General features: G+C 41.2%; 1 protein-coding gene across 8 annotated transcripts in view; it reads right to left on the reverse strand.

The window, feature by feature from the left end:
* Nucleotides 1-26,340, reverse strand: part of MYRIP (myosin VIIA and Rab interacting protein) — a 340,631-nt gene that overhangs the window by 31,496 nt on the left and 282,795 nt on the right. For 7 of the 8 annotated variants that reach the window (XM_080382640.1, XM_080382636.1, XM_080382639.1 and 4 more), the window contains 6 exons: nt 24,894-24,977; nt 24,205-24,302; nt 23,786-23,866; nt 22,083-22,232; nt 8,396-8,573; nt 2,888-3,537 (listed from right to left, as the gene is read on the reverse strand). In XM_080382640.1, the coding sequence (XP_080238766.1) occupies nt 2,888-3,537; nt 8,396-8,573; nt 22,083-22,232; nt 23,786-23,866; nt 24,205-24,302; nt 24,894-24,977 (1,241 nt within the window). The remainder of the gene's footprint in view (nt 1-2,887; nt 3,538-8,395; nt 8,574-22,082; nt 22,233-23,785; nt 23,867-24,204; nt 24,303-24,893; nt 24,978-26,340) is intronic. The other variant, XM_080382638.1, reaches the window with a different exon arrangement.

Below are 26,340 nucleotides of genomic sequence, written 5' to 3' on the forward strand. Positions count from 1 at the left end.
TGTTTCTTCACCACAATTTACATACAATCAGTTGTTCAGTGTCTAATGTCTAGATGCAACATGGTTGCATCTTCTAAAGAGCATTTGGTATGGTTTCTGCAAATTCTCTATAATCTTAGCACATGAAAATCTATACCTGGTTTAAGACCCCACAATGAAGCTTTGTTAAGTTTATGCAGTTCTTCACACACCTACACTATTGGTTTTGTACAAACTGTTTACACGTAGGGCTCTCTGTCGCAGCCTCAATCATTTTACCAAGATTAGTATGTTACTCTGGGGATCATACAAAACACTGACATCCTTTTCATCTTATTTTCCTAAGCAATATAAATTATGTCTGGCTAATTTATTTTCATACCTCAAATCACATTCCTTATGCTCACGATCATTTTAATTGCTTCCTAGAATTATTCACCCGTGCAACATCCTTGCTATAAACTGTAGTAGCCAGTCCATTCCTGCTCCCCAGCAGTGCTTCTGTACCGGAGGCTGGAGGAACAATTCTCCAAATGTGGGCACCAGCTGTCAAACCAGCCACTGGGGCGCACGTGTGTGTGTTCAAACAAAAACCAAATGTATACAAACCCACCCATACATAAACTTCCTAGCGAGAATTTAATTGCTTTGAAAACAGTAGTGGGATCTGGAGGCAGCATGCCCCTGCCTGCCCCACCGTGACTGTGAGAGTAGAGAGCAGGAACAGTCTCTTTTAGCCTAAAGGGTGAAAAGAAGGGGAGAGTAGGTGAGAATCCCAAACATTGCATTTTGTGCACAACAGAGAGGTACAAACAACACTTAAGAGACAAAGCAACTCACAAGAAAGTTGGAAAGAGCAATCATTCTCCACAACAGCTTGCAGTTTGAAGCACACACGAAGCTGCTGAAGGAGGATGCAGTTATGTATATCTGGAAGCACCCTGCCTTTCTGACCTCCGCTGGATGAAAGTGGGGGAGGTTTAGAATGGGTATTAGGGAAAATTTCTTCACTGAAAGGTTTATCAAGCACTGGAACAGGCTGCCAGGGAAGTAGTTGAGTCACCATCCCTGGAGGTATTTGAAAGACCTGCAGATGTGGTGCTTAGGGACATGGCTTAGTGGTGGACTTGGCAGAGTTAGGCTTATGGTTGGGCTTGATGATCTTAAAGATCTTTTCCAACCTAAATGATTCTATGATTCTATAACGTATCCAGGACCTTCCCCGTAAAGTCTGATCTTCTATACTCTGCAGAGCAGTAGTAACTTGAAAGGTACAATATGAACACAGACACACACTTAGAACAAACACACAAAGCCAGACAGGGAAATGCAGAAGTCTACAGTAAAAAATATGGTCTTCGTACAGTCCCTAGAAAGTCCTGTAATTCTGCCTGATGTTCTAAGAAGTCATTAGTTGTCACTGATGTATTGTTAGAGCACATTATCACATATAACTCCCCTTCAACAACTGTAGATTATAAATATATGAAGATAAGAGTATAAATGAGTCAGTACAAAACACCCGAAACACCTGTCTCCTGAAAGAGACGGAATAGATACAGATAAGCAATAGTTTACCCAGCATTAAAAACCTGCTGAAATCCTAGAGTCCTAATCTTGATTTATGATCAGTTGTACCGATTTCTGAAGGAAATACAGGCTAGCAGCATAAGTGAAGAAAAACAATTCCAAGCATCCTACAATTGCTCAGATGGCTTTGAAGACCGGGTCAGGTTGCTTGTAGTCAGAGGCATGGCGAGAAGACAGCACTTAGCTCCTTGCTTCAGGCTTACTGCTACTCTGCTGCAGCAATGATGCAGCTCCAGGATTAACAGGGATAGGGCGTGGGAAATGGAACTGGGCAAGGGGTCAGTATTCTCATCCAGCTGGGTAATTAGAGTTAGCAGAAGTGTTCTTTTACTGCAAAAAATATCTGGGGGGACAACTGGATCCCTTACATAACACAGTTCCAGACAGAGAAGACTTGGCTTTCTGGTTATTCCACACTTTTTGTTTTAAAGAAAAGTTTGAGGAGTACATAGCTGGTTTGGTTTTTTTTTTTCCTTTTTAGTCAATTGACAAATTATTTAAATGGAAGTAGTTTGCAAACACTTACCCTAACACATCAGAACTCATAATTAAGTGACCAATTAAGAGCAATATCACTTGGACTGTATTTAAAAAAAAAACCCTTTCTGAATTTCTGCTGCTCTGTTGTAGTCGGAGTCCAACTCAGTCAGCCTCACACGGGGCACCAATTGTTGCAGCACAATCAAACTAGTAGGCTGCAACAAGGCTTTACCGTTGGTCAGATTGAACTCTCTGCGCTGTATCTCCTTCCTCCAGGGGTCAGACCACACTGTTCCTCCTACGGCTGACCCCTGGAGGAAGGAGATACAGCACAGACAGTAGAACCTGACCAACGGTAAAGCCTTGTTGCAGCCTACTAGTTTGATTGCGCTGCAACACTGCTCATTATCTTTACCCCTTAGCAGGACATTTGCAAACAGCACACAGAAGATTCCCAGGCATATGAGCTATTTCTTATTCCAAGAATTCCGAGAGTTAAACACCCTCCCAATGCAACAAACAGGTGATTAGTGAATAATCGTTAGTGTTGGCAAATCCTGACTTTTTTTTTTTTTTTTTTTTTAAAGCACTATATTTTACAGTATTAACAATGTCGTTGACGAGATGGAAGTGGCATATTTGAGAAAGAGGCAAAGCCTTTTCGTGGTATATGTAACACTTTACCTCTGCTTCTTCTCAGTTGGGAGGCATGAGGAAGATAAAGCTTGCAAGAACACTCCACCTCCCACTCATGATTCACACGTTATTGCCACCATAGCTTAATTAGTTTTGCCCAGCTCTTTTTGAAAATGCATTTAGTAAGCTCAAGCACAATTACCTGACTTAAATTCATCTTGTTGACTTTTGTGCGATTTTTTTCTTCATGTAATTCTTCAGAGATTGCTTTGCTCTTCCTCCACCTTCTTGATCTTTTTTCTAAATCATAATGGACTTCTTCAGTCTCACTGCTGTCTGAATACTCCAAGCTGGTTGCCTGTGGATTGAAATTTACATCCAGTTCCCCATGAAAATGTTTTTCTTCCATTCTGGGCACATCACTTTGAGTTCTGCTTTGTAACCAGAGAAGTTTGGTAGGTCCTTTAGCTTCCTGGGAAGAATTTACCGAAGATGTCTCTGAATCAGAGAACAGTGTCTCAGTATTGGTGTATAAGCCAGAGGAAGGGGAAGTCACTGCCTGGTAGTGATCATTGCCATAAACCCATTCAGTACCACATTGGGAATTGGTATAATAGAAATCATCTGGTAATTGCCGAGGTCTCCGACGCAGCTTGTTCAAGGCCACATTCCAGTCATAGTCATCCTCGCTGTCTGAGCCCATCTCGTCATAGGCAGACACAATGCTGGATTCATTCTCCAAAGCTCTGAATACTTGACTCTTTGGTTTGGCGAGCATTCGGGGACGAGGCAAAGTGACATTCTGCAAAGCTACCCAGTTTCCATCAGTGCTTTGAAAAACAGAAGGCGGATCTATGAAAACAAATCAAGAACAATTGTTTTTACAGTGTGAAAGGCTCATTTCACTTCCCAGTTTGTGATCAACTGGCCACAAATTGGAGGATTCCACAAAAATAACAAATGCAAGTGTTCCTTCCACTAATTAAAATGCGAGAGTATTTGGACCAAAGCTTTTTTCTAAAAGAATTATTTGGAAAAGCTGAGGAACAACAGTACACAGACATGTATAAATCCTGTGGGTTTGCATACGTCTCTAATTCTGTGTGCAGTTCTGGTCCCCCATCGTGAAAAGGAAAGACGGAAAAAGGATCAGAGAAGAGCAACAAAGGTTGCACCAGCATCTGAAACAGCTTTCATTCAAGGAATGATTAAATAAGCCAGAGCTCTGCCGTCTGGAAGAGAGAAGACTGAGAGGATACACGCTAAAAGAGATGGGAGGGGACCCCCTTCAACCTAACTACTAGAGGACACCAAGTGAAACTAGGGAAATCAAGGTTCAAAACAAACAAAAGAAGTGGGATGCAATGGGTACCAGACCTATGGAGCTTCTTCCCTCCTTAGACATGGTGTTATGGATGTAGAAATTAATCTGGGATAAAAAAGATGTGGCTATGGAGATGGAAGAGAAATACACTGACATTTACCAAACACAAAAAGACACTTCTAGGTGAGACATTCATTAAGCTGAAAGTTCTGGAGGTTCAGAGGCAGCATGAGAAACACTTGCTTTCTCCTGATTTTTCCTAGGCTCTTGCTTATGGTTACTGTTGCTGCTGTTATTGCATCCTAGACTAAATGAGCTTTTTGTCTGACCCAAGCACTGATGCTCTCACATTCTTACACTTTTTCAGAGTATGTTTCACAATTCCAACAGGGAAAAAAAGACAAAGCCACAAATATGGTCAAGTGCTGTGTAACTCAGAGAACAGCATTTTGTCTAAATTTAAATTCCATTTTCAATCAAACTCAAAAAGTCCCTTCATGGGAAATGTGAACGTGTGATGACTCTACCTTCCACAGCAGTTGAATAAACAAATAATGCCATGGATTTAACACAGTAATCTCAGCCTAATGAACAAACTTTCCAGCCTTACAGATTCCTTCCACAGGTTCAAATTTGCCATTTACAGAAAACTGTAGAAATACTTATCATAAATTTTAGTTTTCTAAAACTGTAAACAGAACATCACTATCTAAAAATGGATGAAGTAAAATCTGGATTGTGTTGTAGACGATACTGAAGCATCTTGCACTACATGACTATAAATACTTGGAGCTCAAGATTACTTTTTCCCTGGAATTGAACATAAGCATGCGGTAAGAAGGCATGCTTAGTTAAAAAAAATAAATAAAAAAGCCTGTGGTGCACTACTACCAAAAACACTCCCACCCAGAATGAAACTAATTAAATGGCAATGAAACTTACGAGCTATGCAAGATTTTGAACATTTTTTGTTATCTTTCACTTGTTTTAGTCCTTTTGGCTTGTTTACACTTCCTAAATTTCCTGCCAATTCAGGTAACTTCAGAAAAATACAGCAGTGAAGTCACTCTTACTCCTGCTTCAAAAGAAATCAAAATAGTGCTATTTTTCTTGTAGCAGTGACCAGCTGAGGATATAACTGATGTCAGGGTTATAGGGAGAACTAATAACTCTATTATAACATTTGATTTTGGAGAAAAAAAAAGTATACAATTATCAAGCAAAAGGAACTCCTGCTTGTTCACTTTTTTCAACTATGCTCACTAATCTAAGTATAGGATTCTCCTGAAAGAAAGATGACCTTTCCTTAAAAACACTGTTCCTTCAAAAAAAGCAAACAGCTCTGCAAGATACAAATCTCCAACAGGAACTGAATTCAGCTGCAACACATTACACAAACAGAATGCAGTCCAGTGACACATACTTTTTCTCTCCCAAACGACATCCCCTTTTTTTGTTTAGCAACAACATGTGAGGATTGGTCAAACATCCTTGGTTAACTGAAGAAAGGACAGCATAGCAGTTGATTACATCTTCAAGGGTAAGTGGGCTGGAAAGGAAATACACTGAGAAGCTTGCATTCAGAAAGCTGACTCAGTTTTATCCCAGTTTCAAGTAATGTCAATTTTTTCCCCTTTCTGATTTTGCAAAACAAAGTCACTTGGAAGAATGGATGAAGCACGCAATTCTTTAGGTATACACTATAATTCACCCATATGAAAATGAAAATAGATTTAAGAAGTCTCATTGTGAAACTATTGGTAAAGGGGAAAAAAGCAAAAATTCATTGTTGGGCTCTTCACTCATAATTCGAAACAGTGCAAAGCGTAATCAAAAAGATTTACGAACTGCTTTTTGGCTACATGTCTATAAAACCCACTGACGTTACCACTCCAGACTCTTGGTCGAGACATCTTTCATTTTCTGTATCCTAACACAGAGCTGCTGACCAGTGCATAGGTGAGAGAGCTGGGCAGAGAGGAACCTGATGGAGCCCAACAGAGGCCAGTGCGGCGTCCTGCACCAGGGAGGCACAGCCCCACGCACCACTGGGGCTGGCCTGCTGGGGGGCAACCCCGCGGAGAAGGACCTGCGAGTGCTGGGGGGCAGCAAGTTGCCCATGGGCCAGCAGTGTGCCCTGTGGCCAAGAAGTCCAATGGGGTCCTGGGGTGCATCAGGAGCACGGCCAGCAGGTCGAGGGAGGGGATCCTCCCCCTCTGCTCTGCCCTGGTGAGGCACATCTGGGGTGCTGGGCTCCCCAGTTTGAGAAGAAGGGAACTACTGAGTAGGGTCCAGTGGAGGGCTACGAAGATGATGAGGGGACTGGAGCATCTCCCTGATGAAGGAAGGCTGAGAGCACTGGGGCTGTTCAGTCTGGAGAAGAGAAGGGTGAGAGGGGATCTTATCAGTGTCTGCAAATATCTGAAGGGCGAGTGTCAAGAGGACGGGGCCGGGCTCTTTTCAGTGCTGCCCAGCGACAGGACAAGGGGCAACGGGCGCAAACTGCAGCACAGGCAGTTCCACCTGAATATGAGGGAAAACTTCTTTACCTTGAGGGTGATGGAGCACTGGAACAGGCTGCTCAAAGAGGTTGTGGAGTCTCCTTTGCTGGAGACATTCAGAACCCGCCTGGACGTGACTCTGTGCAGCCTGCTCTAGGAGAACCTGCTTTAGCTTGGTTCTGGCTTGGACTAGATGGTCTCCAGAGATCCCTTCCAGCCCTGACCACTCTGTGAGTCTGTGATCACATTTATACATATTAGCACAACCAGCTATTTACTGTAAGCTCAACAGGCACCACAGTTTCATCACAAATGTTGTTCTTAGATGAAAGGAGCAGAACAAATCCTCTGAGTAGAGCACTTGAAAGGAAACCGGGTCAATACGTCATTCTGTTGTGGTTAAGCAATTGTTAAGTACTAAATTGCTCAATAGTTGAATTCAATGGGATTGAAGTGGGTTCTTAAATTTAAGTATCCAATTAACTGCTTTACTGAAAATAGGCTTTCCACAAAAATGCCCAGGAGAACACCACTTCTGACAGGGGGTTCACAAAGTAATGCAGACTTAGTTAAGTCAGATTTTAACACTACTTTACTATCACTTTCTTTTTTGGGGGAGGAGGGGTACTGACACCGTCTAATTTTCAGTCTCCCAGGTTACCAACTGGCATTATAGATAAACAAATAGAACCGACAGGCATCGCCCATGCCTGGTCCCCACTACACCCAAACACTGTTTTGGCTGCTTCTGCCTGCCAGTGCCTAGCGAGCCAGCTGTGGCAATTACAGCACTAGTAAACTCACCCTACAGAAGAGAAGTTTTCTGCTTGTTTAGCTTCATAAACCAATTTGCTATGGTGGTCATATGGGCTCTACAGCTGTTCCAAGGGAAGGAGAAGGAAGCAGCAGACTGTCATGGGAGGACAACAGTAGCAGATACGTTAGCTTTGCTGTTCCCTGTCTCCTGGAGCCAGGGGGAGTGAGCAGTTCATCCCTTCCCCTTGTGCAGCTGTGGGGGTGAAAACTAATCAGCTCTTCTGTGCAGCAGTTGCCTGGTGCTACGCTCTTGTGGCCTCATGAACACTACAGCCAGAAGAAGACAGGCAGTGGAAATGGGACCCCTCAAGAGAAGGAACCTCCTTCTTCAATGACAGCCTGTATTTATGCCATCCTGAAGTAAGCAGGGAACTGCACTCTATTCCAGGGTGCTGATTCAGGAATGGGGCTGACTTAGGAAGCTGTCACCTTCCATCATCTGTATTCACATCCATAACTCATGCATGGAAAGACAAGACAGGTCTGGGGAAACTGCTGGTCAGTGAAGTTCCTACTCATACAGCTTTCTCAAACTTGTGTGGAAGCAGCAGTTAGTGGGGCTGCACAGGACACTGCATTGGTGTTTCATTGGGGTTGAAAATTAAGGTGCAAGGGGGAATCCCAAATGTGAATTATTTCACTGTTTGGTTCACCACGTAACCTCAATGAACAGTCAACTTGTGCAACAGAAGGGATACTAGGGGCAGCTGCAAACTCTTTCAACTGGAGGACAGATAATCAGGTGACAAACCAAGGCCCTTGGGCTCTTGTGTCTTAGAAGGTCTGAAATGTATCTAAATCAGATGCCTAAAGTTTCCTAACAGTCTATAAATCAACCCTCCAAAGGCCCAAATTTTGAACCTTTCCTTGGGACAAAAAAAAAAAAAAAAAAAAAAAAGGTAAGATAAGCAATGACACAGCCAACGAAATCATGGCATCACCAAACAGACCCCTACAAGCACAGAGGTCAGCAGAAATTTCCTGGAGAAGGTCCTTGCTTTAAGTCATATTTATTCCACATGTGAGTGAGAACCAAAAAAAGAATCATATTCGTACTAGAAATATTTACTTGTTTCATTTAGCCTGTCCACACTCTTCCAGCTGGGTAATGCAGAGAGCTTCCGTTCCTTCTGTGTCCTGAATTGTCCTTTTTGCTGCCTCCAAAAAGCTTCAGTCATAGATGATGCAAGGTCTAGTCCTTTACTGGGCATATCTTCACTAGCCAGGGAGAATGCAGACTGAGACCTCTGTGGGAATAAAAATCAAAAAGCATAATTTAAAAATAGAAATACTTAATTATCAACCTCTGTACTGTAATTAGAATGAATATTCAGTTACCCATGGAAGCGTGAGATCTGCTAGCATCCAGAAATGGAATTTAATGTGTTCAAAAGAATTGTTTCAGCACCAGGTTGCTTATTTATGTGCATTTCTGATGCTATGCAAAGAGGCAGGAAGTTGTTTATACTACCATGGACCAGATGGAAAGAAATAATTAATGTGAAGTTGTTAGGCATATGCTTGGTGAGGACTGACATCTAACTGCTTTGACTCAAGCTAGCCAGAAAGAGATCCCATTGTGGTGAGACACGATGATCTATTGTTGGCTCAACAGGCCATCTGGTGTAACAATCTGCAGAAGTTAAAAATTAGAAAAAACAAACAAACAGCCTGTTCCCCAGAAATAGATGTGTAACTCAACTGGTTTTAATGCAGAATTCTCTTGTCTGCTAGGACATACATATCACACAATATGGTGGGCAGTTTTATGCAGTCTTGCTAAGGAAGTCAACATAACCTACAGTTGCACATCTATTGAGGGTCACATTTCAAGTAAAAATGACCTAAAATACTGTTGTGCTTGTTAATGAGCCCTGACTACTACTGAGGGGAAGGTGCTTTCCTTTGGATCTACATAAATAGATCAGACAGTTTTGACTTAGGCACTGGGGTCAGTTACAGAAGTCACATCTAAATTTGGCCAGTTTTAAAAAACTGTGAAAGCTGGCAGTGTTTGATTTCAGGAGAACTCACTCTTACATATGAAAGCACGTATGTAATTCTAGAAACAAGGCTACAGCAGCTCAAGTCAAGTTTTAATCTCTGGCTGACAATATTTTGCTGCAGTCCATTTTTTTTTTTTTAATTAATAACTTTGCTTTTGATGACAATATGTGCTTAGGCAGCTTGAATGGCAAGAGAGATCACTTTTTCAAATGACAATTAGCTTTTTCCCAGTAACTTTTTACCACTGAAAACCTCTGTCTTGGCCTTCATAACAGAGTCAGTAAAAGACTGCCTGTGTATGCCAGGGCTTCATTAAGAAGCACGCTTTCAGGTGGCTCAGCTTCTTTATGCAAGCCAAGTTGGCACTCAAATCTTTGTACATTTTTACTGATGTTCAGATTACAAATAATTAACTAAAACTCTTAATCTCAAAAGGGCCAGTCTTTGCCTGCATCAGAGCTCTGCTTTGCCCTGGTGCAGAAGAGGAAAATGATAATGTGACTTTCAGCTGTTTTCAAGTCCCTTCAGTTCCCAGGACAGCACAAGCATTGCTGGGAGTCCTCCTGGCTTGAAAGCAATACTTACACCACTTTTCTGGCTGCACCTCCTCCCACCTGAAATGCTCCTGTGTGGGACCTGCGTACCATGCCAGAAGATTTAATTAACTGCAAATCCTCCTGTATCCTTGGCTCAGCAGTATGATTTCATAACAGATTCAGTAAAAAGAAACACAGCTAAGCAGCAGGGTTTAATTTGGCTTCTGAACTCTGGAGGAAAAGCCAGAATTATTGCCCTAGAATCAAATATTTTCTGTAACTGCAATGACTGTGTAACTTGGTTAGTCTTGTCCATGCAAAGACACAGGTCCTAACGTGATATATCGGGAGTGTTTCCTTCCAAATTCAGTGACATGAACTACTGACAGTAAGCTCATAGTATTGTATAATTTTATTATAAGGAACATTTCAGATGAGTCACTTTCACAGACCAGCTATATTCAAGTGTATATTTAGGCTTTCTCAGACCTCAGACTAGATACTCAACTGATCAAGATCATCTAAATCCTCCTTAACCCTGTAAAAGGGTTAATAATCTAACACAATACAGACAAGGACACAAATTGTTTTGCCATAGGAATTTGCTCATTTACTTTGATTTCATCCTGCCAGGATATATGGACAATATAAACAATTCTGCCACAAATTTGCAGCCTAACTATGACAAGTTTTAATCGTGCTGTGTCTCACCTCACTGTAAAGCAAGAACCACTGAACTTCCCATTCTTAAAATAAATTAGGTCCAGTTCATGTCTGCTATGTCCTCTTGATATCTTTGTGCTAAAGGTGTTACATATTGAAACCAGCAAGTTGTTGTGGCTGTCACTATTTTCACAGTACCAAGAATATTCTCTCAGGGCACATTCCTTTTCCACATATATGGCAAAGAGATAAGAGATGCTGAAAAACCCAGAAGAATGAATATCCTACAGTTTAATCACTAGCATCTGTTTTCCCTTATTACTTAAAGAACGAAATTGTAAGGAGAAGAAAAAAAATCAAGAAAAACTTGAGTAGTCTGTATAATGATAACTCTGGGCTCAGATAATTAATGTAACATGTTTGTTCTTATGTAAAATCTGTAGGCTTGACAACTTTTCTGGGTTTTGTTTAAATAGCAGCTTCTTGCCTGCCTATTCACTGTTTTATAAACATCACAGTGAAGGCTGCATTGCAGCGATGGCCATGTCCATACATAGCTCTCAGCTAACCCGAGACCCACCAGAACTTGGCATGGGCTGCAAAATCCAGTGAAGGAGCTCAGCCATCACACCCTTAGACCCTTGCTTCTGCAGCAGTGCTGCTACCAGTACTGCCTGAGCAATTCAAAGCTAGCTCAAGTGGGTCTACACTATAGGGCAGATACATCTTTCTGAAGGACTAGAAGACGCACAACAGCTTGAAAGATTTAGAAAGGAGATGAGTGTGAAGGGCCTGATGGACAAAAGGCACTGAAAAATAAGGAAGCACAGAAAAGAAAGCAGATATAGTCCCATGTGGTATAGCAGTCTAGGATCTCAAATAAGCTTATTCAAACAAGCTTACCTAAACCAAGCTGATTCTTTTAAATTGTGTGCTGAAACTTTTGGGTCAGGTCAGAGGGAAACTCCTCTCCACAGTGTCTGCCAGCTCTCTGTGGGAAATAGGTATTATGCAGGAACTACTGCTAATTCCCAGGAAAACCCCTCCAAATGCAGCAAGGGGAAAAAGCTTTTGGTACCTCCAAAGCTCGGCTTGAAGCCATACTCACAAATTTTCTACACTTTATGTGAATTCTGGATGAAATCTGTCTTGGACTGCTCTGCTAGAAGTACCACCTCTTCTTACTGAAGGTGGTTCTGACATAAGAATTATTTACTTTAAAAAAGAAAAAGGGAAAACCAAAAAAGTAAATATCTATAGTGAAAAACAAGAAATAATTTGAAAAATAGAGGATGTTAGTTAAATCCTTACAGTTAACAAAACATGGCCTTGGGAAAAGGAACAGACACCATAAATATGTCAAGTTGGAGCACAACAAGATAAGCTCCAGAACCAAACAGTTAATGAGACTAAACAGAAAATTATTGGAACTGTGTGTGAACTATCCTAATTACCATACTAAAAGATCCACCCTCAAGCAAAGAGAGCCCTCTACTAACAAAGCCCCCTCCCCGGTGAAAAAAAACCCACTGCCTTTAAATGGAGATGAGATTTGTAAGAACCAATGAAAATTAAGTGTGACAACATAATTGTAAACAATTTCTCAAAGCATATAAAAATTTTTACTATGTGTGAAAAGGTGTGCTAGCTTTGTGGATTACCACCTAGCACCCATCGATGTGCAGACATGCAATAAACAAGTATCTCCACTCTGCGTGTGGATCAGCTCTTGCATGCTGGGTAAAGAACCCAGATCTGCAATAATACTTTGATGTCACAGAAGACTCAAGGAGGTAAAAGCACTGCATTCATATCCTGACAAAGGATGAAATGATGCTACTGGAAGAGGCTCTTGAACTAGCACTCTTCACTACTATTATTGTAGTTCTCTGTATTTCTTGTATCTGGAGAGATGTAAATGATCAAGAAGTGACAGTGTTCTAATAAGCTTCGACTCAGAAGAATAAATAGTAGAGGGTTCGGTTATTTCTTGTTCTGAAAATCAGTTTTAGACAGGGATGGAAGTAGAACTGTGTTTTACTCAGACAAGTATGGGTGGAAAAAACCTGTAATTATTCATTCCCAATAGCAGCTCAAATCACTGGTAACATCAATAATGACACAAAAAAGAAGTGTCAATAGCCAAATCTGTTGTAGGAATAGGACAGAAGCATATCCTGGCATGAGAACAAATCCAGCTACATTGGCATAAACTGGCCGTTTTTTTTCAGAGCACAAAAGCAAATGTTTGTCCACAAGTTTATCTCCAATCAATTACCTGCCGGCCTGATGACTCTATCTGAAAAGCAAATGATCCAAGACCTCTTTTTGTTGCTTTTGCAACTAAAACCAAACGAGAAAGTTAGTTATTTGGTGTGAGGTTACACAGAAAAAGCTCTAATCTTGGTTGGCACATTTGCATCAACTTAAGTCAGCTGGCATCAGTACCTTAACAGCCTTACAGCTGGAGCATGGGCTCCAAACCTATGTACGTGCCGCCCCTGCTATTGACATCACTGCCACACTTACCTGTGCGGGCAGCATAACACCTGGGCCTCCCTTTCTCACAGATGACAGCCCATCTGCAGATACAGGGGATGTTTTTCCCTTGTGGACTTCTACATAGGAAGATATATGCTGAACAAAAGGGAACAGGATTGAGAAACCTATTTGGAGGCTGGTGCTCTACGTAGCTTCCCTGCGCATGGATGCAGGGAAGTCCTGGAGGTCAGGCCAGCTACCCCAATAGGCTCTTGGATTGGTTCACATTCCAGCAAGGGATATTTTACTGACCAAATGGAAGAGCCATGGCCCTGAATCTTTACCAATTAATTGCCTACAAACTTGGACAGCAACAAGACCTCAGCGCAGAACCACCAATCTGGTCCATTTTCCAGAAGTATCTAAATAATACAGCAGCCTAAATACAATTTTCAAAAGGAGGCAGGAGTGTAGGAGCCTTGGTCCTGATTTATAAAGACATGAGGTGTCAAGAAGATCCTTCCCTCCCAGCTAAAGCTACAGGCACCTTTCCTAACCAGAAGTTCTGCTTCCTCAGCAAAACACACCTGTCAGCCAAGTGTTATTTTAGATGTATTTATTTGTGATGAATTACAAGGCTGCCCTGTATGTCTGCAGTCAGACACTACGGTTCTGCTACTGTTGGTTTCTGCAATAAATTAGGACATCAGCAGATGGCATTGCAACCCAGCAGGTGATTCGCTATGTTCACTGCACACACTCCTCAGAGGCATGTGCTGCATACGGGATTGCTGTGCTGTACAGTACAGCTTGCAAAATATAGTTACAGTATTGACAGGCATTTCCAAACACTTTAGTTAGAAGAGTTCCCAACCAAATCCTGCCTACTGGCATCTGCTATGTTTGTTTCAAAAAGAAATTCCAGACACATTATTATTATTATTTTATTTTAATCCCTCTTCAGGGGATTTCTGCTGCATAGTTATAATGTCTGGACGGAGAGAACTCAGCCTTCATTTTGTACTGGGCTAGCACTAAAAGGAATCTATTTTTGCATGTACAGTCCTGTTTCATTGCTGGCCTTCAAAAAACGAGAAGAAAAAAGACAATGTGGTTTCTGAAGATTAAAGAAGGAAGGAGTGAGTAAAAATAACCACATACGTCTCCTATTACTTAATACATATTCCATCTTCTGTCTATATAATTTACAAGCTTATGCTTCTGAACACTGAACAGAAACAAAACAAGTAACCAAAAGCAAGAACCACTTTTTTATAAAACATGCCTGTGAATACTAAGTCTAATGTTGATAATATATGGATTCTTTACCTTGAATACCTCTCTTAGATGTATGCATATTGTTTAGAAGACAATAGAAAGATCTTGCTCTACATTCTTCCTCAAAAGATGAAAGAGTATGGGTAAATCCTCTTTCTTCTGAAGAGAAACCAAAGTGGTAATTCAAAGAAGATTCCGAAAGCAACTGACCAAACTCTACAAGGGATATTCTGGATCACGCCTGTTTTTCTCCTCACTTCCCTCCTATTTCACCCTATTTCTGTGGTCTGGCTTAACTAGTAAAACTGTAATTTATTCTGCACATATTTAGAGCAGATCAAGGACTCTCCCAGTTTCAGGAGGGACCGAGAACCTGTCCTGGTTTTGGCTGGGACAGAGTTAATTTTCTTCTCAGTAGCTGGTGCAGTGCTGTGTTTTGGATTTGGTATGAGAATGATGTTGGTAACATACTGATGTTTTCAGTTGTTGCTAAGTAATTTTTATATTAAGTCAGGGTCCTTTAACTTAAACCACAACATAGCCCCAGGTGTGACAAGGGTAAGGAAGCTGCAGGGTCACCACGGTAGGAGCCCTCACAGGCACTGGGAGCTCAGCACCGGGGCTGAGGGCAGGGAGGGTGGCTCTCGATCTGGGCAGCAGAGTTCTGTGCTGTGCAAGCACTGACCTGTGGGGCAGCTGCTATTCTGGTTTTTGAGGACAACCTTATTCATGGAAGCAGCCTAAAATTGACAGCACAAACACAGATGACTTACATTCAACCTCATCCATTCCCTCTCCTCACCCGCAAATTCTATGGCTATGCCTGCTAGAGGTGCAGCAAGAACAGCCTCTTGTGCTCTATGAATACCATCAGAGCACAGACAGAACTAGCAGGTCCCACGCACCTGAGCCAAGACAGCATCAACCCCTGAGCATCAGCAGCTAATGCATCCTTTGGTAAGTAAACGCCCACACCAGGAAGGAGACAGCATGAGCTTGCGAATGATGCCACCCTGCAACAGCCTATTTATCCCTGGAAGTGATTTTCACCCTGCTCAAATGTATACCAGTCCAGACATTTCGCAGTGCGAGCGGAATACCAAGGGTATCAAGCATCTGTTCCTTAGTTAATCTTGTATGTGGCAAAGATTCTGGTATCAACCCTATGGCTTCTGAAAAAGGGCAAGAACAGGCAGATGAATGGGAAATTTTCACACTCTGTTGAAAGGAAACTCCCTTCTTCACGCCCTGACCTAAACCCTGGTTAGGATATCCCAGCCGTCAGGACAAAAACTTGACGGGTTGGGAGAAAGCAAAGATGACTGCTCCCTCGCCTGCAAAATCCTTAGAGCATCTGTCTTTCCAGGGTCTGCCCAAGCTGGCTTGTTGTTCATTAGTGACACAGACACAGCCTGGCTGCACTGGATGGTTTGCCATCCTTCTACTGGCCTCTCAGGCAGCTGATCCCCTTAGAAGCATTGTTTCTTTAAAAGGAGTACAAAAATAATGCTCAGTGATCAGGAATGGGTCCGTCAGCAGTATGAATTGCACAGTTGTGTAATAATATGTAGAGCCACATTGGGGTGTGCATTTATCTTGGTTGAGTTTGGATTAGCTGACCTTGAGGATCCAGCCAAGGGTTGCAAGGGGGAGAGGCAGGAGGTTATTCCCCAACAAACCCATTGCTGCTGAGTGTGCAAGTGGCATTACACATCACCACATAGAAGTATAATTCATAGTTTGAGGGGCTTTGCCCCCTAATAACAAGTAGGGCCCACATGTGAAAACACTATTGCTTTGGTTGCAAGGGATTTGTAAGCTAGTAATAAGGGACATTTAAATAGGTGTTCCAGAATATGAGTATAAACATCCCTTCATTGTAATTATGGGGCTAGCAATTTAGGAAAGTGCTAGGAGCATAAAATATCACAGTTCAAGCAATGTAATGGATTTACGCAAACAAGTCTATAGAAGTTTGCGGTAAACCAGTTGTTGGGTGCTTTGACAGGAATAGAGGGTAGACGTAACAATGCAACTGTAACCTAAGCGGTGCCTCTACAGGTACCCTTGTTCGTTTAGCTGTTACTGTTCCTGACATATTCCCCTGTGGCCCATCCTTCTTCCCTCCTCCCAAGCGCAGAACACCGTATTACAGCTCTTCAAAAAACCCAACAAAAACAATCAGGGCAGATGTTTCCCAGTTGCGCAATACCTTTCATTTGAAGATACCGAGAGCTCAGTTAGTATCCTGTGATGGCAGTATTACCACACTACTTACAAACGAGAAAGCTGAGCAACTGCAAAGGCCAGATCCCTGGTTCTGGTGTAGGACAGTGTAATTCTAAGTTGCTACTAGTGTACCCCACTAGGAGAATGCATGTGTATAAATGGGTCAGGGCAGGAGGTAAGCTGGCATTTTCATCTCAAGTCTAATTGCAGCCTCACATAAACTTACCTTTTTTTTTTTTTTTCCAAGGGAATATTCTTTACTGAACATGATTATTCTTTTTTTCTTTAATTTCTAGGTTGCTCGGTGCCCTGCACAACCTTTCACATCCTGTTCTGACCCTCATCTACAAAGTTGTTCTCAGCAGAGCACTCACCCATCGGAGAGAATCACTGTATCTCCTACTCAAACACCCACTTGACAGAGGAAGCCTTAAGTGTTCTGTGTTTATTTGCTTCTTGCTGTGACAATATACACCCTGATTTCATCTAAAAATAAAGCAAGATTTGTCAGGCAGCCTAGCTCTGAGCATCACAGGTTTTAAGTTAGACATTAAAGCTTCGCGATACCCAGCAGTGTATTAGGATAGCATCTTTAAAATAAAGCTGAAAGAACAACATATGACCTAAATTATTTGGAAAATGACATTATAGAACAACCACCCTTCTCTGTCCTCTCTCCTACTCCCTTCTCATGCCTTGAAACCTAGCTTTGTTTGCTGGCAGTAAGTGCAATTCAGCTGAATTTAGGCCTGCATGGGCTTGATGATACACCTAGCATCCCAAACTGTCTTCTTAGATGTTTGTCAAGTGCATGAATAGTACTATAAACCCCAAAATTAGTAAACTTCTGCTAGAGATACATCTCAAACAAACTCAAAACCATGCAAACAACTTTAAAAGGAAAATGCTGTCACATTTAGCCTTGCACCAATTATTTAGCGAGCTGGAGCCTTAAATAGTGGTACTACGCTAAGTTAGAATTGCAAAAGCAGTTGTATCCTGTCCTGCTGCTGCAGTGGAAGGAGGAATATCAGCCAGATTACTGTGGACAGGGCTGCCTGGATCTGAAATCCACATCACTTTTGCAGTGAGACTACAAAGTTACACCTGCAGAATCAGCAGATGACAGTAAAATCTGTAACCTGGGAAGTACTTAGAGAAAGTTGGATCTTCTCATAATAAATATTAATAAAGAAAGACTCGTTTTCTAAAGTACCAAGCACTTTTCCATCTCAAAGTGTACTGTTCTTTCACACTCTGTACAGAGAAGATGGTGCTGCAGCTGGCTTTTCTGCAAGGAAACAAGACAGTAAATAACCCATCTGGTCCAGCTGATGGGCTTCTGGATAAATGCACACCTGCCTCATTGGAAGTAGGTCCCAGCAATACACTCTACGCAACCTCCTGATCCCAGGTCATGTATGAAAGCTAAAAGCTCCATCTTCCCTGTGACATGACACATTTTTAATTAGACATAAATACCATGTTTCTGATACTGAGTTGTTCACAGGTAAGGCCTGATGTCAGCTGTCATCATCTTCCTACAGTGTTATGCCTCCCTCATCTGAAACAGCTCTCCCGCTGCGTCCTTACAACTGCTAAAGAGGATTCCTCCTTATGAAGATTTTCTTCAAATATTTGTTTCAGACAAACCTACAAAGGCATAGGGCACCTGCAAAACCTCCAGGGACTTCCAAAGCAGTATTGGACCTCAGGCTTGTGGAACCTTTCTTCTTCTCTTTATGAGAAATCAAAAGGAAAAAAAGAAAAATAAACAGCTGTCAGTACACTGTGGACCTTATAATTAGCGTAACCAGTAAATTTCTGCTTCCCTTGAGGTGCATCATAATGTGTATTTAATGTAATTTTCCCTATATCCTTTTCCCTACATCCCTAGCTGTTTTATATACTATAAATTATGGATGAGCTTCTGTTTATATATGCAATCTTTTAGCTGTAAAATAAAGATCACTAATACAGCACTTAGAACACACCAGGATGCCTGCACTCCATCAATGTTTAAATGGGATACAATATGCCAACTGGTCGTTTGCTCTCACTGGCAGTGATATACCGGGGGGAAATGGACTAAGACAGTGGAGGAGCACCCACCCATTGCTCTAAGCTCCTCCTATCCCAACATTTTACAGACTTCGCTTACTGGTAATGAGAAACAGATGGTGCCATCCATCTCTTTTTATGAGATGGGGAAATAAAATACTCAGCCTTGTATCACTATTTTTAGCAAAAAAATCTAAGGAAAAAACCTGGAAAAGACAGTATCTATAGCTATTACCACACTACAGCACTGCCCTTAACAATCAATAATAATATTTTTCAGGGAGATACTCTGTGTGTGTGTATTGCTCCTCAATATGAAGATCAATAGATTTTTCTCCAGTCAAGCAGGTCTCATACAGTTGGTCTCTTGGCATTGTGCTGTCTCCAGCTTACACAGCTCGTGATCCCTGCATACAGCATTTACTTCATACGACAAAGAGGCAGTTTAATTTATTCAATTATGATTTCAAAGCAAGTGATTTTGAATGAGCAGGGAGGTAATGCAGGGCTTCCAGAGCCCACTGGAAGTTTCTGGCTGATATGGATGAACTGCACACAAACAGCTGTGATTAAAAGAAAAATTGCTTGGCAGGTACAACCACACAGTTATATCTGGGTTTAGTACTGCTCTCCTCGCTTTCCCCTCCTCCACTGTAAAGCAAGTGACTTTGGTAATAAAATGCAATGCAATAATAAACATAGGTATCTAAAGGCCAGTGTTATAGCATACAACTGCCCTAAGTAACTGTATGTTACTAGATTTATTGTGCTGGCAAAACTGCATGGATTGTCTTCTATACAGAAGACAAACAAAAATATTTGCTGTAAGATAAATTTCCAGTTTTAAACTTTGAAATTCTAACTTCCTTAAGATTTGCTACCCCTACCTCCCTTTCCTCTGCATGTCTGTCTTTCTGTTGATCAGTTTCCTCCCTTTTATTTCATCTATCCTGCTTCTGTTTGCTTCAAGTACTAATTTGTTTGCCAGCTAACAAAGAAAGTCTTAAACAGAGGAAGTCCTACTTCAATCGTCTCTATGGGGAAACATGTTCACATACATAACTCTAACCCAGTAACAGGCAACTTGGGTAGCAGACAAAAAAGCACTCTTTTTGTTTGCTTCCCTTAGGGTTGCTGTGGCCACATTGTCTGCAAAAACCTTGGTTATACTAGGAACACCTGTCCTAATAAATCTGTTGCAAAACCCCCCTTGTTAGCTGTGGCATGTACTAATACAAAAGGTTTTTTATTGTTACAGGTAGATCTCTGCTCAAACTCAGCCAACACAGAGGTCAATGGTAGGATGTGTACACAAACCAAGAGTCTGGGGTTCTTTGGTCAATATAATGTCATCAGTTAGGAAATAATAGAACTTCATGTACTGCAGTGGAGCCCATGAAGATTTGCTGTTACAGGCTTAGACTCAAGAGTTCCAAAATCCACCTGGGAGGGAAGAAGAAGCTTTGCCTGCAAAGAGCATGTGGCCATAGGGCCTCTCTACCAGCTTCCATAAAAGCTAGGTTTTGTTTTGGAAAGAAAAAAAAATGCAATTCTTTTGGCAGAAAAAGTAACTTTCTCAAGTGATATACAGAGGCGAAACTGATGCAGTGTAGTCCTGCAAGTCTGCCAACAGATGCATACTTACCGTTCCTAGCTGAACAAAAGCAAAGTTGACTGGAAAGAAAGCTCAGGAAAAGGTATTTAAGTTGTTTCACTGCTGTTGATAAGAATCAGGCTGGCTGTAACTGCCCTATGTTTGCTCTGCACAAATTGCCTTTCAGTACGCTTTCCAGTAGACCCTTTGTTACGGCTTCAATGACTTGACTTCTGCTAGCCTAACAGGCTAACGTAACTGCAATGATGTTAGCTACGGGAGCAAATGGAGCTACAGTACCTTTCCAAGGGTGTCTGATTATACTAAGAAAATTCTCCTCTATTCAAAGCAAAGCAAAAATAAACACATGCACACTTCAAAGGCAAAAGAAAACAATAAAACAATGCTAGCAAAGAAAAAGGCAGAAACTGGATTTATGGGAGGGACGAGAGAATCCAGAGCAAATGGCCAAATTCATTCATGTTCCTCCACACACTGTGGGAAGACAACTGGACCAAATGGTGACAAACACGGTGAAAGACCCTGTAAAAAGGCAGAAAGTCCTTATAAAGCACTGTACACATCTGGACGTCTAGTACTGACTGATGGCTGCAGAAATTTTGAAGCTGTTCATTGTGGCTTTTCTCACCTTAGCGTGATTATTTCTGCTACTCCAGTATTTTCCACAAAGTACTATTTCTCAAACCAATGAGCCACCCTCTGGCAAAAATTTGAGCTCATACTTGTCACTTCAGAACAGAATTTCAACATGTGCTGAGTTCCAGCTTAACTCTCCAGATGCAGACAAACAACAAGCTACTGTTGTAGTAACTGAGGATTTGAGCAGCATTCTCCTAGGTCCTGTCCTTAAACTCCAGAAAGAAAACTCAGTTGAGTCAGACACCAAATTAACTCTCCATCTCCTGGCTCTTACATCCCATAAACAAGTTGGCTAGGAGCTACAGAACAAAGTGCTTAAACATGCTCACCCTGACTTGTGGTCACTTGGTTAACAGCAGCAGCTTGAAGGCATTGCTCCTTCAATTTGGAAATAGATGGAGGGTGAGAATGTGAGTCTGTATCTCTGCAATTTTCACTGGCAGTGTAAGCCGGCAAACTTAGCTGGGAACTAAGGCATGACACATCCAATTTCCGTGGCTCTGCTCAGTGACAGAGAGGTGGTTACTGGTGAAGTAGCAGGACACTTGGGAGCAGCAGCTTAAAAAATACTGTATCAAAATGCACTGGAACTCATCTCTCACTGTCCTCCCTCTCCAATTGTGGAACAGCCTATCCAAGCCTATAGCTTATTTTCACTTCTTTTCTCTTGCTGCTCTTCTTAAAATGTTACTATTACAGCTTGTCAGATTTCCTTCAGCTTTACAGCAGGAGCTAAAGGCATTGTGCTGAGAAATATGTGAAAGGAGGAAATATTCTTTAATGTGAGACATAAATGGTACTCTGCAGTTGGGTTTACTTTGTTGTTGGCTGTTTTCTTTAAGATGGGCAAGGAGAAAAGAGAAATATTACAGAAATCTAACACTGTACAAGAGAAAATATAACACTCAGTAAAAATCCAAATAAAAGCTAAGTGAGCATAAAAACTGTTTTAAGGAATAAACATCGAGGCATTGAGTTCTATTAAAATCAAGCAGCGAGGTTGCTCATATCACAAACTGAACCCTCCCCAACACACTCACCAATACAACATCTGTGATGCACTTCCATGACCCATGATGGGATAGGAAAGCATGCAACTGAGCGACAGTTTGTCCAGACACAGGCTTAATGCTCATCCTCTACAAGTCTCTACTTACCGTTCCAGGCAGTTAAGTGTACTTATCCATGATGTCAATCTTCCAGTTTTGTGCACCAGAAAACATCAATAGTTGTGCTAAGTCACTCACCCATAACGTGTAAGACCCCCTACGGCTCCCTGGAAAAGTCAGCATACTCTGATCTGAGACAGCAACCGATGCCAGGCCACTGCTCCTGGATGGTGGCCATTCAAAGTCAGCCTCGGCCTGCTCAGTTTTGCTTTTCTGCTTCTTTATAATCTGTAAGGTAGGGGGACAAGGGGTGGGAGGGGAAGGAAAAAAAAAGAAGGATCTTTGAAAATAGTGTCTGAGCTGTATGGAGAAAAACTACATTAACCCTGTCTTAAGGTAAACTGCCTAGGAAGAACGTGTGAGAGTCTCCCTCTGCTTTTGCTCCAGTTCATGTCAGGATGATTCTGACAACTTGCATGCATTTCTCCTCATCTGAAGTCATACTGCCTGCAAATGCATAAGCATCGACACAGTAAATCATAATCAATGGCTGTAGGAACATCAGAGATGAATTAAATAAACATGGAAACCTGTTCCTACAGTAACACTTTAAACATTAGCAGCATCTAAGTGTCAAATACTTTCTCAAAAAGAATTTTTGCAAAGAAACACAAAATACTAGGTGTGAGGGGAATTTCAAAGGCCCTCGTGGCATCTATACACATTTCTACTGAAAACAAAGAGGCACTGTTTTTGTTTTTGAAAATCTACACATCTTAAGAGTGAGAGAAGATCATATAGACTACCTGTCTCTCTACACTGACAGACTATATCCTGCCACACTTCATTTCCACAACTTTTCTGACTCCAGTTTAAAATAGCTACAGAATATTAGTCTATGGCATAAAAGACTTGGCAGCTTTTGACAAGAGTGGTAGTAATTCAAGCCTGGCTGAGGTAGGCTCCAGACTATCAAAGATCTGATAAGCAGAACTCATCTCCTAACATTCCTAGCAAAGAAGGTGGCAGATTATTTTTCATTGAGTTGCTGCTTTTCTGGCTTTTCTTGATAGCTTTATGGACAACATGTTCCTCCTCTGGTGTGTGATCCATACATTGTTAAATGCCACATCCCATACACAGATGTGGCAATCGGATTAGTTCACATGGAGGGAGACTAAGCGGAGTGGTTATTTTACTGATCATGGGAGCTCAGCAGCACTCTTCACGCTCACATTGCCTTGCTCCCAACTGTCCAGGCAAACCCACGGGGTATTTGTTCCCACAAGCCCTCCATTCCTGTGCTGCGTCAGAGCTTTGCAGGGAAAACGAGCTTTCTGGAAAAATCCACACAGAGGGTTCTGTGATGTTTTGGGTGTCCACCTTACAGCATCATTAACAGAATTCTATTTTAATGACAGATATTTTCTTTGTATGTGTTGCAGATGCAGGACTCAGTAGAAGGTATGGTCAAGAACCACACTTGTTTACATTTGAAAACTTTGTGCCTTTTGGGAAGTGCAGAACAGATGTAAAACTCAACTGAGCAGCTGCCTCCTTTTCCAAGAAAGGGTAATGCAGACCTGAGGGAGTGGTACTTCTCAGCTCTGAGGGTGTAGGCCATCAGTTTAGGCATCGGATAAAGCTTATTTATAAATTGATTTTTATGTCAAATGTATCTGATTAAGCCTATACCGTGACAGTTGAAGTTGAAACTTGTCATTTACTCTACTTTCTACGTGGGTGTCATCCTTTTTGCTGTTAGCAGGGTTGAAGCTCACCAGGCTAAAGGATTGTGTTTTGGCTATTAAACAAACTAGGGAAAAAAACACATGCAATACCTTCTGCACGATGGTTGTGGCCAGCTCTTCTATGAGGTCCTCCTTGTGTTCCTGCAAGTAACAAGCCTCATTCTGCTTGTCCTGCATGAAAATGGATATCTGTAGTTGCTAAAATCACATAAACCCAGCCTTTCCACAGAAACGGTACAGATCAGGAAATGGGTGATATGCCCTATTGGCACTGTGGGAAGAAATTACAGGTACTTATATTGCATGTCACCTTCTGAAATGCAACATGCACCTTGGATACAAGTTCACAAAACCCACACCCAGCTCCTCAGGTATGGCATGAGACAGTCACTACTTCTTCATGTTTTCTTTTTTGTCTGCTTGGTTTTGTACCAGTACCCAAATTAAAAGAAACATAACTGTTCTATTAAAATTACTGGTGGTTTGGTTTTTTTTTTTGAAAATGTTACCAGGCTGTCACTGTAGGTCTCTGCCTTAGAAATAGCTTCTTCCACTGCTTCCTCTGCAACACGTAAGGCCACAGCAAGGGTATCCATCATGCTGTGTCCTAGGTGAAGAATAAGATAAAACCACCATGTTCTTTATATATGTACATTTTGCATAATGAGTTCCAAAATTCACTCATATTCCAGACATATATTCAAATCTTAAATTGTTCATTACAAAGTTCATTTTCTCAATCCATAATTACACGCAGTAAAATAAACACCTTAAAGACAGAGAAATTTGTCTCAACCTCTATGTTACTTCTTAAACATAAATATTAAATACAATAAACCATAGTATTTTTATGTTGTTTATTTTAGAATCCAGCAATATAGTTAGCAGGAAATCATAGGAAGAAAATTTGTAAACCTCCTACAAACACCAATAAAATATAAGAAAGAATGAAAAAACATACAAACATAGGAAATGGAAGAGAAGTAACAAAAACTGAACATGAAGAAATTCGCACTAGAATAATACTGAAGCAAGATATTCCAGCATGGTACACAAAGGATTTTTATTATCTGGCTAAATGTTTCAGCTAAAAGATCGCTGGAGCTGTGAACAAGACTTATCAGCACTCTAGGCTATTTGTCCAGTAATTCAAAATGTAAGGACTGTGTTTTAATCAAACTGGGTTTTAGCAGCATACCTTCTGTCTGTTGGTAGAATGTAGAATCACTCCCACAAATGCTTCCTTCATTTTCAAAGCTTCCTTCAAAAAATCCTCCTTCTGCTTAAAAGAGACAGTACTGTGCATTAGTATAAGAAGTACCCATCAACAGCAGAGGCATGATTAGATTAGAATATTCACTCCAGATACGGTGACACTGCACACAGAGAGTGATAACCAGAAAATTCCTCCTACCTTTTGTATAAACCATGACTGCAGCAGCTTTTGTATAAAACTTGACTGCTTTTACACAAAACAACTCTCATTCATTTTCGATGGAGAAAACTATTTGCACGGTAAAAGAGAGAGAGAGAGAGAGAGAGAGAGAGAGAGAAGGAAGCTACTAGGTATAAAGCTTACATGGCAGAAGTGCAGGGAAGTTGCCTTTAATATGACATTTGAGGTTGAAATAGATTTTACATTTTAAAGGGCAATGCTGTATAAATAAGCTCAAACCCAGACACGTATACTAGTATTTATCTTCAAAGGGAACAAAAGGTTTACCTAATAGTCACATACATGGAGAGCAGAAGAAAGTTAGCAATGACATTTAGACTCAAAGGCCTTCCTTAGAAAGGTCTCACAGAGAGTGCACATGCCACTGCCACTCATCATTGCATTCTTCACACTTCCATTCAAGGACAAATTCAGTTAGACTACAGCTTAAAGGTAACACGTATTCAAGTTTGGAAGGATCCCTCCCCAGTTTTTAATTCCATTGTCCCACTGCTGTCCTCACTGATACGGATTTTCTTCATACATACTTGTTCTCAACTGTTAAGGAATCTTCTTGAGAAAATGAATTTGATAGAGAGAAAGCAAAAAGACTAATAAATCAGAATTTAATTTACAGATTGTTTCTCCCTAGAAGCTTTATGCCAATTTTTGTAAGAAACACCTGAAATTTTCACTCAGGATCAGAGAGTCCACTTACCTTCCTACATAATTTCAGAAAAAAGACAAAGTAAAGCGTATAGAAAAACTATAATCTCTGTACAAATTTTAAAAGAAGTTCTTTAGGAGATCATCTGGTCCAATAAATCCAATGGAATCTCAAACATTCAGCTAGCTGTGTTTTGAGTGTTTGCTAAAGTTACCAGTGTGACACCAAACATTGTTCTAATCCATTTTATACGTCCAATTACTCTTCTCATGGGGTGAGGCATTGTAACACCATAGGTAAGGGAGAACTATCTCTCTTCATTTAAAAGGGTGAAACCAACATTTAATCAGCACTGTTTAACCATTTACAAACATCCATACAAAAGTAAGGTGTGGCCAGTTTCAGATGCTTAAGCATGCAAAACTCTTAAGAGAGGACAATCTAAGTTTTGGTAAACTTGCATAGCGAATGTATCCCATGTTAACCAAATTTTGCTTCAAACACCATGGAAATGTGCTTTAAGGCCAAATGTTGAATGCAAAA

Source organism: Falco punctatus, assembly GCF_963210335.1.
Source record: "Falco punctatus genome assembly, chromosome: 4".
Classification (NCBI taxonomy): domain Eukaryota; kingdom Metazoa; phylum Chordata; class Aves; order Falconiformes; family Falconidae; genus Falco; species Falco punctatus.